Genomic DNA, 14,155 nt, shown 5'->3' with positions numbered 1-14,155 from the left:
CTTTGTTTAATTATTGTTTTATTAATTATTAATTGATGTGCACTTACTATCTGCTTGCATTTACATACTACACAAGAAAGTAATGATATTCTCACATCATTTTATTCTCTATTAACATATAATAATTATTTGCATAATATTACGAATTGATACATAAGCATAACAAAATATAAATTTTGTTACAAATATAGATCAATTATATTTTACAATTATACATTATTCACAATTAAGAAAACTTATGTACCTGTATCTACAATACGTTTTGTATAAATAAAAACTTTAAATACTTTCAAGTTTTGGGTTTGATACATTATCATCTGAGTTTGTATCCTTGATTCGGGCTTTATGAGTTTCTACATACATAAGTTTCCTAAATTCTCTTCTTTCACTTCTTGATTGTATTTCATCGTATGTACAATAAAGTGCACCAGTAATTCCTATTACACCGTAAGTAATTACCCCTATTCGTGTAGACATTCTTGGATTACTAGTAAACAAAAATGCTATTAAACCACCAGCCATGCCACCAGAAATAGCAGATATCATAGCATTTCTTTGACAATGTGTTTTAATTATTGGTTCACCAAAGATGGTAAAGGGCATCCTTTTTTCTTTTCCTTCTTCATAATGATATGCAGCTTTTTCATCTCCCATGATGGTATATACTTTAAACGCTTATACGTCTTATTCAAATTCAATAACAAATGTGCATTTTATAAAACACGAATTATCATGTAATATGGCATTACCCTGAACGTGTTCTAATTCTACTATGTTTTGAAGTAAGGTATACCTATTGACCTCACTTTTCCTTAGAGTAAATACATCTTTCAGACAAAATTCATTCAAAGATTTAAGATACATGAAATAAAACTAACTTCTGAAAGGCCGATTTGTTATGTTAGATCTATAAGTTAAAATATATACATAAATAACGTTATGTCTTACAATTATATCAACCGATTTTGACACTCACTAGGGAAAACTGTTCAAAGATTGAGTCGCGTCTAATCGTGAAAAATCACCATGGAAGACAACAAAATTCGCGATCTTGTAAGACAGACAGAGATACATAAAGTGTCTTCTTCTTTTCTTCCATGATGATTTTCGGAACTAGTCACAGCTCACTTTCCGGACGGTTTTCCCTAGACTGACGGCTTATTAAAAAATTTTATTTAGCAGATTATCAAATCCTTATAGATACAAAAAATGTATGTATTAAAAAATATATATCATAATTATATTAAAAACTTGTTTTATTTATCTAATAATTTATTCTATAAAAGATGTCAAAATTTTTAGAAAACAAATTTTCGTGAAAATACGAATATAATAAAAATTTTAGGATTAAATCATTAAAAAATATTTTTAAGTAAAGCTAATGAATTTAGAGTATTTCTTAAAACATAATTAATGATATAATAGCGAATGAAAGATCATATTTTTGTATTTTATAATAAATAGTATAATACAATAGAAATATAGAGACATTTTGTGGGCAAAACAGTTGGCATTTCTATCTGAGGGCATATTGGATCTTTTTCATGCGGTACGGATATCGTCAAGGTATACATTTGAGTTACAGTTTAATTTTTAGCTAAAAACGAAGTTAAAATGAATTAGAAAATGTTAAATGATACTTTGCATGTTATTCACAATATAACGATGTGTCAGATGAAGTAATATTTTTCTTCGGATCGTATATATAAGATGTGATAAAATTGGATTCTATTGGATACAATGTACTTATTTGACAGCATATCGTAGTTTGTAGCATTTAACTTTAAAATTATATTTTTGTCTACATCATGAGTTTCAAATAAAATTCATATTCTATAATTAAAATTATCATTAAATAAAATAACTATGTAAGACTTATAAAGTATCAGTGTATAAACAAGAAGAAATCTTAACCTTAAAATATTTTTCAGATGTTCACAGCAAACGCAAAAATAATAAAAAGTGGCGGGGCCGAACCTGATGCGTTCGAAGCTAGCATTTCCCAAGCTCTGCTGGAACTGGAAATGAATAGTGATTTAAAATCGCAATTAAGAGAACTTTATATCACTAAAGCACGTGAAATTGAAACTAACAATAAAAAGGTAAAAATGACATGTTATTTTGCACAATAACTTTTCAATTGCTGCATCTATATAACTTAATTTTGATTCAGTATCTATTTAGCAGCTAATACTGATAATATTAATTAATTATGAATCTAAACTGATTATATTCAAAAACTATATAATAAACAATATTTATAATTCATTACTTTTTTCATTACAAATGACAGAACAGCATATTAGATACATATAATGCTTGAAATTAAAATTATGATTCTAAATGTATGATAATATATATAAAATAAATTAATATTTGTTGTAGTGCATTATTATATATGTACCTATGCCAAAGTTAAAGGCATTTCAAAAAATTCAAACTAGACTTGTACGTGAACTAGAAAAGAAATTTTCTGGAAAGCATGTGATGTTTGTTGGGGAACGTAAGATTTTGCCCAAACCAACAAGAAAAACACGTACTAAGAATAAGCAAAAGAGACCTAGAAGGTATGTTATATTATTACTAAAAATATCAATAGTATACTGTATATATATTACTGTATAAACTAACAATTAAATGTATTTTCCAGCCGTACCTTAACTGCAGTGTATGATGCACTATTAGAGGATTTAGTGTACCCTGTAGAGATTGTTGGAAAACGCATCAGAATTAAACTTGATGGAACACAGCTTATTAAAGTTCATTTAGATAAAAATGAGCAAACAAACATTGAACACAAGGTAAATACATTTTTAATGATAAATGTTTTTGTAATGTACTGTATTTTATTTTTCATTTTTATTTGTGCAAGTGACAAATATAAATTACTCATATTTGTATTCTCTAATGGCAGTTAATGTAAAGTATTTAATGTAACATTTTCATTTACTAGGTTGATACCTTTGCTGCTGTCTATAAGAAGCTAACAGGTCGGGATGTAACATTTGAATTTCCAGAAACTTATGTATAATATGTTTAAAGAATAAAAATATTTGAAATACTTTTCTTCGCAGATTGTTATTTTCCCATTTTGAGTTCATGAAATTTATGATATTAGTCATCAAAATTTAACATATTTGTTATTTTCTTCAGATTAGTACAAAATACGAAAAGTTTGAAAACCACAAAATTATATATATATGAACTTAGTCATTTATATTTTACATATATGCATCTAAGTGTGTATATATATTATACTCGTAATGTTTCACGCATGCGCATAAAATGTTGGAGTACCTAAGTACGAGCAGTTAATTTGCAGTGTTTCAAGATCGAGCGTCGTTTTCGTGACATAGGTTGATAGGATATTATAAAACGTTGTTTAATCCGGTTTTGATTGTATAAATAAGAGATCTATTTATAAGAAAATATTCAACGTATATAACTCTGTAATTTTATAATTGTTCAAGTGTAAATCTAGAACTTAACCTACATATCTTTTAGAAAATATTAAATATGTATTTATCTTTAATCACGAATTTTGAACATTATTAATTTTATCTATACACTAAGAATATTTTAACTAAATGAAAAAGTCGCTAACATTTCGTAACAACTTGTTGCTAATTAACAAATTTGAAAAAGGAAATTTTTCGTGTTTAAAATTTAGAGTGCCAAATATTCCTAGAAAAATATTAATGTTTTAAGTCACTTAATCTAATGTTTAAAATTCTTAATTTAAAGTACCCTTCAAAATCAAAGCCTTCAAAAAATTGTATTAAAGAAATTTTATTTTAACATTTACGTTATGATAAGGAGTGGATAACTAATTATAAATGTTGAATGTTTATAAAAACTTTAGAAACACTGAAAATATATAGTTCTTGTGCTATTACTCTGTCAAAGTTTAGTATACATAACAGTGGTAAGTATTAATATAAGTACTCTAAATATATATAGTATATAACATTACTGATTTTATTTTCTTTTTCACTTTTTTATATATTCAAAAGTTTTATTTTTATGCATCTATTTTTTAATTTCATTCTTTGGAAAGTGATATTCGCATTTTTGTTTCTTCATAAAATTTATAATCAAATAATGTTTTCTTATATAATATTCGCTATTTAATTTTATTAAAACATTATGATAAAAAATGATAATAATCATTATATTTGTCGAATATATATTATAATTAATAAGAAATTGAACAATTAATTACTATTTTCTATATATTGTTATGTCAACTATTAATTATAGCAAATAAATAATCAATGCCTTGTGTATATGTAATTTTTGTTCAATTTTTTTTCTAGATCATTATGAGTTCAGGATTTATATCAGAAGCCGAAATTGCAGAACAGCGAAGAATACGACAAGAAGAATGGGAACGTGTACGAACTGCAGACCAACCATTAGGTCATTCTCATATTTTCATTTTATATGTATATATTAAATCTCAGCTATCTTCTATAATAGTAATATTTATTTAATTAAAAGCTGCAATATGTATAAAATTAATTAAGATATCTAGTTCTTGTCTTTATTGTTTTTACAAATGAATAATTAAATTATAATTATAATAATGTGACTTAATTGTAATTATCTATGCGTATATTTTTTTACTTATTTTTTTAATTATTAATCATTATAAAAGTATCACATATATGTTTTTTGATTTTTATAGAAGCTCCAGAAGAACCATATGATACAAGATCTTTATATGAACGATTACAAGAACAAAAAAACAAAAGAGATGCAGAATATGAGGAAGCACATAAGTTGAGTAAGTTAACAATTTTAGAATGTATGTAATTACACATAAAATCATGCATATTCCTTTATAAGTTATAATTATATGTTTCATTGTGTTATGTAATTATCTTCTTCATTCACAGAAAATATGATAAAAGGTTTAGATGATGATGAAGTGGAATTTTTGGATTTGGTGGATAGAACAAAATTAGAAGAAGAGCGTAAAAAAAATCTTGAAGAAGAAAAAGAAATGCGAGATTTCAAAGCTGCTGTTGCTTCATTACAAGAAAAATCCTTAAATGAAAAATTAAAACAAGAATTAAAAAATCCTCAAATTGTAAATAAAAATATTTCTTCTGGAAGGTAATATATTACTTCATCTAATGCAACTTTAACAAGCATGACTCATTTTTGTAATATTATATCTCCAATATTATAAAATTGATAACATGATATTTAATAAATATTTTTAATTCTTGCTCATTTCTATTATTATGTTTATATTTTATAATGTTAAGAGATATATTTTTTCTTCTTGTAGTCGTACTTCGCAATTAAAATTATTAGCTGGTGTTGTAGTTAAACGCCCTGAAAAACAAAAAGAAGGTAAATAAAAATTCAATGTCATCTTTATAAATTATTTAATTATTATGCGAAAATGATAATTATATTCAGAGTAATTGAAGATCATAAATAGTACATAAAAAGGCTTTAATACTTGGTATCCTAATCTGAATATTATTTTAATATTGTATTTATGTAGATCTTGCACGGGGTGTTAAAAGAAAGTCATCTGATGAAAGCAAAGACACATCAAAGAAAGAAGATTGTGAACTAAATGAACAAATAATAACTGAATGCGAACCCACATTCAAAACTGATACTTTAGAACATAAAAATATAACAAATGAAACAGGTATGAAGTGTATTGGAATTTTGCCTGGCCTTGGCACTTACGAAGATTCTAGTGATAGTGAATGTAGTTCAGATACAGATCAAGATCCGGAACCAAATCATTCCAAATACGATCTGTTAGGTCGAAAAATAAAAATTTTGAAAGATAAAGAAAAAAGCTGAATGCAAAGTATTTACAATCGCCTTTTTATTCATAGGTAACAATCATTTTATTTTGCAATTTACTGTAATTGTACAATATAAATATATTTTTTTGCAATAATTTTGCTGCATATTTTACTTTCACTTTCACTCTGTTCTGATTTCATATATTATACAATCTGACATCATTGTATTATTGCAATCTTTTAAAAAATATATTATATTGTATAACATACTTGTTTCCTTTTCAACACTCATTGTAAACATCTTAAAATTCTGTTGCAATTATTCCTTCATCAATTCATAATTGTGAAAATAGAAAAATACTTACTATACATTTAATAGCAATTACTCTTCGAATTACTTTATTATTACTCTTTAAAAACATTCATTTAAATATTATATTCATTAGGTAATTGGATTATAAACTATGTGACAATTTCTTTCACTTAAAATATTTTCAAAATATATTATGTACAATTATAATACTTTGAAACAATCACATCATGGCAGTACTCACTATATTAAAAAGACCATTTTTATTAAATATATTGTCGTGACAATTTATACATAAACTGTATTATATTGTAACATACATTATATACATAAAACAACTAGAAAATATCAGTACATATTATTTATGTCGAAATATGTTTAAAAAACAATATTTATGTTATATTCCCTCCTTTTTTAAGTGATACAAAAGAATAATAAAATGATTCTAGTACAGTTATCTAGAATAAACATTTTTTACGTGGATTACAAGAGATAAGAAGTGATTTCTTTACTTTAGGATTATATAAAAATACAATTATTTTTATACTAAAATTTTCAAATTATTTAAATAGAATGATATCATATATTTATAAAATGTATTATGTAATTAGTCATAAAGACTATTATAATACTTATAATGCATATATTTAAATATACCATGTGTTGCATAATAAAGTTATGTGCCTATGTATAGTAAATATCTGTTAAATATATAATATTCCCATACTACATTAATTATAAAGAATGACCTAGCTAACTGTGATCACCTAAATATTTGTCTTATTTATTGTTGTATATATAATGTTGTATATTTGTTGTATATATAACAGTGAAAATGGAAATAGATTTTTTCACAGTCCCTCTTTTTACAAGCTTTCAAGATCATCAAAATTTTTTCTTTATAGAACCATATATTTATTTTTCAGTACTATTATAGAGCATGCAAAACTAATTTAACAAATCTAATAATCATACCGTTCCCATCATTCAATCTTACAATATTTACAGCTGAAGTATATATATATATTAACATTTAATTATGTTCACGCAACAGGTGGCAAGGCAAAATTACAAAATTCAAATTTCTTGATTCTTAGACAGAATTGTTCAATTTTTGAAAGCATAAATGAAAGTTTAGAATAAATAAATTAAATAACAGAATAAAGAATTAATTGAGAATAGTTTACAGAGATTTAATACAGAACATTATTGATGCACAGAACATAATTTAATTTTTACTAATAATTAAAGAAATATAAATATTAAAATAATTAAATAAAATGAGTGCATATAATATTTATATATAACACTTACTTAAAATGAAATCTATAATCTTGAGAAACAACATAATATTTAAAATTGCTGAGAAGATTGAACACAGTGCATTTTGTTAAATTTTAAAATGATTTATTTTACTTTCATTTTTCTCTCCATTTGTTTTGTACTGTTAATTTTTGTTATATTTTTTACAATATAAAGAAATCTTATCTTTATATAACCCCTAATAATTATATTTACCAAGTCCTCCTTGTGGTTGATAAATATTTCTTGTTTTAAATATTGTATGCAATTTGCACATGATAGTTTTTGTATCTTTGTTAAATCAAAGCCAGCCATGTATTGTAAGACATTAGAGGCATACAAAAAAATACAAAGTGTCTAAATACTTATCAAGTGAACATAATTAATACAAGTCTATTTGTAAAAATTATTCTATAATTCCAGTTTAAAATTACAATCAGTAACAATTTTTTATTTCCATAAATAAACAAAATTCTAGTTGTATAATAGGACTGTATAGTATAAAATGACATATTATTATTATTATTTTCTATAAATGATTGAGATAGGGAACTGTATAATATTGTCCAGATAAAGTAACTAAATACAATTAATTATAGTATATCATTAATCTAACGCTGGGTTAATAGAGATTCTATCCAGTTATCATTTATATTTTCAGAAATACTATAATTATTACATATAAGCTCTTCCAAAACAGTATCTATATTTGCACTAGCATTGACTGCTACAGTATCAGATTCCACAATTTCCTGATTTGATAAGGATGTTACAGATTCATCAAGTTGATTTTGTACGCAAGTAGCATTCACATTTGAAATTATTTCTGGTGAATCATTTTTTACTTGCTGAACTTGTATCTTCATATCTGAAGAATAAGACTTATCAAGTTCATTCGATACACAAATATTACTTTCATTTGAAATTGATTTTGGTTCTGGTGAATCATTTTCTATCTTTTGAATTTGTGTCTTCGCATTAGAAAAATTATCTTTGTTATTAATAATATTGCTGGAATTATTTGATTCCAGCTTTTTCTTAATTGCACTAAAATTGAATTTCTCATATATTTTACCACTACTTATATTCCGTTTTACAACTGTATCTTTCACTTTGCAACTGTTTGGTTTTGTATTATTACTTTTATAACTACCTAGTTGTCTATTAGCTATTACTGTTTCAGGAGCTGTAGAGCATGCTGGAATTTCAAATGATAATGTGATAGGTGGTAAACCATCTATTTCCATCGTAGTTATATTTAAATTAGGTTTTAATATATTTTCATTATTTTCACTTGGTTCTAAATTTGGTAATTCTTCAACTTCTGGTTTCAATTTAGTTCCTGTAACATCTACAGATTCAACACCTAAAATTTCCTTCTTTGATTTTTGATGAACAGATTCTTCATTTCTTAACTTAACATTAGGGATCTGATTTCCTATTTTCATATTAGAAATAATAATGTTTGTTTTTTCAATACTTGTTATTTTTGGCGCCTTCTTGACAGTATTCATACTTTTAACATTCTCTATGGAAATATCATTTTTTTCTTTAATATCTTCATTTAATAAATTTTTACATTCATTCTCAATTTTTATATCTTCTATATTATCATTAATCGATTGTAATTTATTGCTATGTACATTACTTACAGTAGTTCCATTATTTAAAGTATTGGTATCATTGTATTGTTCTTCGATATTAATGTTTGATATCATACTTGATTCTCTAAAAACAGAAATATGTAGATCATCAGAATTAGTATTTGAGTTTATTATATTTGAATTATTTGTAGCATTAATATTCTCTGAAGGATGCATATCTGTATTATTGATAACTTCTTTTTGTATATGTTTGCTAGGTATTACAGGTGTAAAACATAATGGTAGCTTTGATGAATTTGATGTTATAAGATTTTCTTTTAATCGTGGTGTTGTTGGCTTATAATCATTCCAATAATAAGACCAAACTTTTCCTACTGGTCTTGGACAATATACAAAATCTTCATATCCAAAAGGCCATACACACTAAAATAAGAAGTAATAGATTAATTTAATGCAATAATAAAATGATAATAGATTATTATGTACTTGTTTTTTATTTATATTTATATTTGTTACAAATATGTTACAGATGAACAAATATATAATCACATTTATTCTGTAAAGTTATTTTTGTTGTCACATATGAGGTTATATATAAATAATGAAATATTACATTATGAAATATGTAACAGACGTTATATCTATAATAAAATATGTTTTAAATAAAAAAAGTTATAAAAAACTTGCCTTTTCTTCTTCACATACCCATACAGCCTCTTGTAAATTAATTTGCAATAATTTTATTTTATTCTTAAGGCCATTTTTCGAACACAATGGGCATAGATCTTGCATTTTGTGATAATTATTAAAATTTTATTAATCTGTAATAATAAAATACATATTTTAGTATGTGTAGATTTCTCTTTTGAGTGAAACTAGAAGAGGGCGTATTTGTTTCTTAAACGTGTTTGTTACTACCTGTTGTAGCTTTTAAAAAACACCTTGTATCAAATTTATCTAACATTGAAATTTATTTGGCGTCCTGGAAAACAAGGTGAAATTTATTATTGTACGCATATATACGATTGTTATGAAAACAAATTTTATAAAAGAAAGAAATTTTTATATCTTTATATCTTAATACTCAAAATGCCAGCTGATCAAATACAATACTCTGAAAAATACAACGATGATAAATATGAATATAGGTTTGTACGAAAGAGTATTTAGTTCATGTTAAAATATTATAAACCATTAAAGTATTAAAATTTACAAAGTATCTTTAACATATAATTGTATAAAATATATCAATTTTAATTTAATATATTTGACATATTTGGTTTTAATTTATCTATGCTTGATCTTACATTACATTATTTCATTTGAGAAATACATTAAAACAATCACTTTATATTATATTCTTATCTTCCTTATTTTCTATGTTCATTTGAAAGTAAACATTTCGAATAATATATGTAGTAAAGGAGGAAATAATTTAGAACTAATTTATTGTTTGTAAGTAAAATAACAATCTTAATTATATAATATTTACATAATAATTAAATAAATATAATTATAATAAGAATTAGTTTATAGTTATAGTTACTCAAAATTTATGTTTTTACAGGCATGTTATTTTGCCAGTTGATTTAGCAAGACATGTTCCAAAAACTCATCTTATGTCAGAAACAGAATGGAGAAATTTAGGAGTTCAACAAAGTCCAGGCTGGGTACATTACATGATGCATGTACCAGGTATAAAAATAGACACACTTGTACATGGTGACTTATTAAAATATTAACACAATCTCATTCAGTTCAATTATAGTTAGTATAATTTTCTATGTATATCTGTTACATTTTAGAACCACATGTACTATTGTTTCGTAGACCAAGGACTGATGTTTTAACAAATACAAGAAACACCTCTTTTCAAAGAGAATATCAAAGTGTATATTGTGTTTAAAACAAATTTCTAGGAACTTTCAATACTATTTATAATAGATTCAAAGCATAATAAGTTAATACAAGTTAGCATAATTATACAATTCATGTAGAAGAATTATAGAATTCTTGTGGAATTTTTATAGAACATACCGTCATGTATGTAATTTTGTGTGTAAGAAAGAAACTTATAATGTTTCGTATGCTTAAGTCAAATATGTACAATTAATATTTATAAAATCTATAACAATATAGGGGTAATTACTGTACAGAATACGAAATGAATTCTACATAATAGTATGTTCATTAGTTTGATCTTTGTATAATATTAAGTAATCTTTTTTATGGTTGTGAATTTGAAAATGAAGTACCTATATATAAATCTAAAACTACATTGAGACTGTGATAAATCTATATCTATAAATATTGAAATTCGCTATTTTTACAATATACAATATAGAAAAGAAATTTCATCTACTTATATAATTTTTACAATACTTCACAATCATAAAATTTATATTTACAAATATACTAGTATATATGTAATCATCTAATAAATTAGATATTTTATATAGAATGTAATAGATATCCATCATATATCACTATTAAAATATATTTTCAAATATACCTTTAGTACTTTATTATTTATTGTATTAAATTACTATATTTGTATAAGTAATATAGCATAAATTAATATGTAATATTACAATGTTACAAATAATTTAATACATATAATTAAATTTTGAAATAATGTAAACATAATATAGTTTTATGTATTATAAATAATGCAACATTAGATATATCATAAATTTTTATAAAAATTGCAAAATTAAAAAATAAATGAGTTATGACTTAAAATTCCATAAATTGTATCCATAAGTACATAGGTAGGAAATATTTCTTACATCTAAATAATCATAAATTGAAGTAATTGAATCATTGTACAATTTACATTTAATACTATTTAAATTGTTACATACAATTATTCAGAACTATATAATTGTTTATAAATTTAGATAATAGAAATTATAAAAGAATTTGTAGTAGAATTTATTAAAAAAAGGTAATAAGAAACACAAATCAGAAATTAATTTATTATAACGTTCGAAATATTTCTTATAGTATATACAGCTTCATATATTTCTTATATTTCTACAAAGAAAATTTATAGAAAAATGGTTTTTAATATTTTCTAAAAAAACTAATACATAAGACCTTACATAGAAGTTAATTGAAAATGATAAAAATCTTAAAATAATGATGTTAAACATGATACAAGTTAATAATAATTTACTATTCTATTTACTAACAATTTATTTGGAATTGAAGGATATATATAAGATGAAGATAGGATATAAGAAGGTAATAAATAAACACAATATTTAGTATATGATATTAATTCTACATTTTAAAGAAATGACTAATAACAAGAAGTAACATTAAATTAAAATCTTATCCTAAAGGAGCAACTTCAGTCAGTTTAAACCAATGACCACATTCACAGCGGCGTGGCTGACCTTCATGCAACCACATCCAATTCACGTGTGCATTATCTTCTTCGCAAAGGCAACCAACAACACGACTTTTGAATGCACTTGGTACTAAATTTGGATTGTCCTTTGTGCTATCACGCGATATTTCTATGGCCTTCATGTGATAGGGATCCTGAAATAAGATAATAAATTACAAATAATAACTAATAACTAATTAAGATATTGACAGGAAGGATAATTTATAATTCTTAACTTTCACAATATAATATTTTATTTTTATAATACACATGCAAAGATGCATTGTAAAATAATTTTAATATGTCTCACAGATATAAAAGATACATTCAATAAATATGAAAATATATTGATAAATTTATTTGTTCTAATTTACATTTTATGGGCTGAACTTGACTTTATTTAATTTAACAATTTTTCATATAGATATACATACATATAATAACAGTAGATTAAAGATTTACATTAGAATATGCACATCAAATTACTTTCTCTCTTATTAATTTTAATTTAATTTTTTAATCAACTTAATTTGTAATGAAGTTCAGAAGATAATCATAGTTTGCAAATAACATAAAAAATTTGATTTAAAAAATTTATTTTATAGAATATCTTATTAAAATATGTAGATTTCGAAGTGTGACATTAATTCGGAAAATTATTAAATGTAGAAACTTACAGAATCGCCAGCGGCAGCAGCAAGCATCTCACGTTTTTCCAAACCCGTGGCTAGTTCTAGCGGATCGGGAAAAGCTGAAACAAGAATTTCGTTAAATAAATATTGAATTTTGTACTTAACATAAATAAAAAATGATGTAAAATCAATAAACTACATTTTCATATTACGTAACAAAAAAACGCAGCACACTTAAATAATTCTAATATTATTTAAAAAACTATATTACTCTTTTCCTTCTCTTTTGTATATCTCACAGCATCGCGGTAAAATTGTCGTCGACATGTCTGGAAAATAGTACGACTACATAACCATGCCATTTTGCAAGTTATACGTTATATGGTTAATATTTCGTCGAAGAGAAACGTCTCTTCAGAGCACAAACAATTCGTAGGAAAGCAGCTGCAGAGTGTCAACCCTATCTTAACGATACTATTCGATCGATTAGTTAAGTTGATTACAGCGCCATGTGACGACCTACAGCGCCAAATTAAACGATTTAAATGTAGTTTTACGAAACTGGATATATACTTTATATAATTTAACTTATTAATATTTTTGTACAATTCAAAAATAAATATTATACTGCAAAATTATGAAAGGAAAAGAGAGAACGCGTATATGTATATACGTAGCTACTTTTCTTCATAGTTACTAGGCAGGGATTTTAAATACTATATAAAAATTTAAATAATTTTATGGTAAAAAGCATAATTATTTCCTAGTTTTTATAATCAATTAAACGTTCCATGTAGATTAATATACTTTATGGTATTGAAAGTTAATTTGAAACGGTCTCTTAGTTTATTTTATATTTCCCTGTAGTTTTTATGTATGTAATTGTTTTGATTATCTTTTTTCTAAACTTATTTCTGAGATTTTAACATTATCCAAAAGCTGTCAAAAATTTTGAAACATGAAATGTTAATTAATTGTTATTGATACATTGCATAATTATATTTGTGTAAATGTTTATTTTGCAAATATATTTAAACAAAACGGGCAATCTTTTGAATATTCATTTACATTACTAAAATTGCAATAGAAAATAACGATATTAAAAAATATATAAAGACATTAATCGTTTAATAATT

The 14,155-nt window shown here is 24.2% G+C and overlaps 6 protein-coding genes across 11 annotated transcripts; 3 read left to right on the top strand and 3 right to left on the bottom strand.

Annotated features, from left to right (window-relative positions):
• Position 1: 1 nt before the first annotated feature.
• Positions 2–1,075, bottom strand: LOC126917010 (uncharacterized). Its single transcript, XM_050723396.1, has one exon. The coding sequence runs from the start codon at positions 652–654 to the stop codon at positions 280–282; it is 375 nt and encodes a 124-aa protein (XP_050579353.1). The 5' UTR covers positions 655–1,075; the 3' UTR covers positions 2–279.
• Positions 1,076–1,434: 359 nt separating this feature from the next.
• Positions 1,435–3,061, top strand: LOC126916965 (40S ribosomal protein S7). Of its 2 annotated transcripts, none has more exons than XM_050723326.1 (5): positions 1,435–1,566; positions 1,932–2,102; positions 2,386–2,567; positions 2,651–2,801; positions 2,954–3,061. In XM_050723326.1, the coding sequence occupies exons 2-5, from the start codon at positions 1,932–1,934 to the stop codon at positions 3,029–3,031; spliced, it is 582 nt and encodes a 193-aa protein (XP_050579283.1). In that variant the 5' UTR covers positions 1,435–1,566; the 3' UTR covers positions 3,032–3,061. The 2 variants fall into 2 exon arrangements, with proteins under 2 accessions (XP_050579283.1, XP_050579284.1); XM_050723327.1 differs by lacking the exon at positions 1,435–1,566 and adding an exon at positions 1,587–1,742.
• Positions 3,062–3,269: 208 nt separating this feature from the next.
• On the top strand, positions 3,270–6,785 carry LOC126916964 (PSME3-interacting protein). 5 transcript variants are annotated; one of them, XM_050723323.1, is made up of 7 exons: positions 3,270–3,356; positions 3,745–3,925; positions 4,317–4,419; positions 4,688–4,786; positions 4,899–5,118; positions 5,297–5,361; positions 5,519–5,925. In XM_050723323.1, the coding sequence occupies exons 3-7, from the start codon at positions 4,323–4,325 to the stop codon at positions 5,830–5,832; spliced, it is 795 nt and encodes a 264-aa protein (XP_050579280.1). In that variant the 5' UTR covers positions 3,270–3,356; positions 3,745–3,925; positions 4,317–4,322; the 3' UTR covers positions 5,833–5,925. The 5 variants fall into 5 exon arrangements, with proteins under 5 accessions (XP_050579280.1, XP_050579278.1, XP_050579279.1 ...); XM_050723321.1 differs by adding an exon at positions 6,224–6,785 and having other exon boundaries at positions 3,285–3,925; positions 5,519–5,867; XM_050723322.1 differs by having other exon boundaries at positions 3,286–3,449.
• A 687-nt stretch (positions 6,786–7,472) lies between these two features.
• On the bottom strand, positions 7,473–10,031 carry LOC126916963 (putative uncharacterized protein DDB_G0286901). Its single transcript, XM_050723320.1, has 3 exons — positions 9,912–10,031; positions 9,681–9,814; positions 7,473–9,416 (listed from the first exon to the last, which is right to left on the bottom strand). The coding sequence occupies exons 2-3, from the start codon at positions 9,783–9,785 to the stop codon at positions 8,001–8,003; spliced, it is 1,521 nt and encodes a 506-aa protein (XP_050579277.1). The 5' UTR covers positions 9,786–9,814; positions 9,912–10,031; the 3' UTR covers positions 7,473–8,000.
• LOC126916966 (cyclin-dependent kinases regulatory subunit-like) lies at positions 10,001–11,504 on the top strand. The gene is made up of 3 exons (XM_050723329.1): positions 10,001–10,141; positions 10,561–10,688; positions 10,799–11,504. The coding sequence occupies exons 1-3, from the start codon at positions 10,083–10,085 to the stop codon at positions 10,897–10,899; spliced, it is 288 nt and encodes a 95-aa protein (XP_050579286.1). The 5' UTR covers positions 10,001–10,082; the 3' UTR covers positions 10,900–11,504.
• A 754-nt stretch (positions 11,505–12,258) lies between these two features.
• On the bottom strand, positions 12,259–13,505 carry LOC126916809 (cytochrome c oxidase subunit 5B, mitochondrial-like). The gene is made up of 3 exons (XM_050722994.1): positions 13,291–13,505; positions 13,065–13,138; positions 12,259–12,542 (listed from the first exon to the last, which is right to left on the bottom strand). Exons 1-3 carry the CDS (start codon positions 13,379–13,381, stop codon positions 12,330–12,332), a joined length of 378 nt encoding a protein of 125 aa, XP_050578951.1. The 5' UTR covers positions 13,382–13,505; the 3' UTR covers positions 12,259–12,329.
• Between the last annotated feature and the right edge of the window lie 650 nt (positions 13,506–14,155).

The sequence above is a fragment of the Bombus affinis genome, chromosome 5, assembly GCF_024516045.1.
Source record: "Bombus affinis isolate iyBomAffi1 chromosome 5, iyBomAffi1.2, whole genome shotgun sequence".
NCBI classification, from domain to species: Eukaryota; Metazoa; Arthropoda; class Insecta; order Hymenoptera; family Apidae; genus Bombus; species Bombus affinis.
This window is presented reverse-complemented; position numbering and strand designations above follow the sequence as displayed.

What these genes read in the sequence shown, in the direction of transcription:
- LOC126916965 (XM_050723326.1), top strand. Translation starts at nt 1,932, where the DNA reads ATGTTCACAGCAAACGCAAAAATAATAAAAAGTGGCGGGGCCGAACCT. An exon ending in AAGCAAAAGAGACCTAGAAG is followed by an intron (nt 2,568 to 2,650) that starts GTATGTTATATT and finishes TGTATTTTCCAG; the next exon opens with CCGTACCTTAACTGCAGTGT. An exon ending in AAACAAACATTGAACACAAG is followed by an intron (nt 2,802 to 2,953) that starts GTAAATACATTT and finishes TTCATTTACTAG; the next exon opens with GTTGATACCTTTGCTGCTGT.
- LOC126916963 (XM_050723320.1), bottom strand. Translation starts at nt 9,785, where the DNA reads ATGCAAGATCTATGCCCATTGTGTTCGAAAAATGGCCTTAAGAATAAA. An exon ending in GGGTATGTGAAGAAGAAAAG is followed by an intron (nt 9,417 to 9,680) that starts GCAAGTTTTTTA and finishes TTCTTATTTTAG; the next exon opens with TGTGTATGGCCTTTTGGATA.
- LOC126917010 (XM_050723396.1), bottom strand. Translation starts at nt 654, where the DNA reads ATGGGAGATGAAAAAGCTGCATATCATTATGAAGAAGGAAAAGAAAAA.
- LOC126916966 (XM_050723329.1), top strand. Translation starts at nt 10,083, where the DNA reads ATGCCAGCTGATCAAATACAATACTCTGAAAAATACAACGATGATAAA. An exon ending in GATGATAAATATGAATATAG is followed by an intron (nt 10,142 to 10,560) that starts GTTTGTACGAAA and finishes ATGTTTTTACAG; the next exon opens with GCATGTTATTTTGCCAGTTG. An exon ending in TTACATGATGCATGTACCAG is followed by an intron (nt 10,689 to 10,798) that starts GTATAAAAATAG and finishes GTTACATTTTAG; the next exon opens with AACCACATGTACTATTGTTT.
- LOC126916964 (XM_050723321.1), top strand. Translation starts at nt 4,323, where the DNA reads ATGAGTTCAGGATTTATATCAGAAGCCGAAATTGCAGAACAGCGAAGA. An exon ending in AACTGCAGACCAACCATTAG is followed by an intron (nt 4,420 to 4,687) that starts GTCATTCTCATA and finishes TGATTTTTATAG; the next exon opens with AAGCTCCAGAAGAACCATAT. An exon ending in TGAGGAAGCACATAAGTTGA is followed by an intron (nt 4,787 to 4,898) that starts GTAAGTTAACAA and finishes CTTCATTCACAG; the next exon opens with AAAATATGATAAAAGGTTTA.
- LOC126916809 (XM_050722994.1), bottom strand. Translation starts at nt 13,381, where the DNA reads ATGGCATGGTTATGTAGTCGTACTATTTTCCAGACATGTCGACGACAA. An exon ending in TACAAAAGAGAAGGAAAAGA is followed by an intron (nt 13,139 to 13,290) that starts GTAATATAGTTT and finishes TTCTTGTTTCAG; the next exon opens with CTTTTCCCGATCCGCTAGAA. An exon ending in CTGCTGCCGCTGGCGATTCT is followed by an intron (nt 12,543 to 13,064) that starts GTAAGTTTCTAC and finishes ATCTTATTTCAG; the next exon opens with GATCCCTATCACATGAAGGC.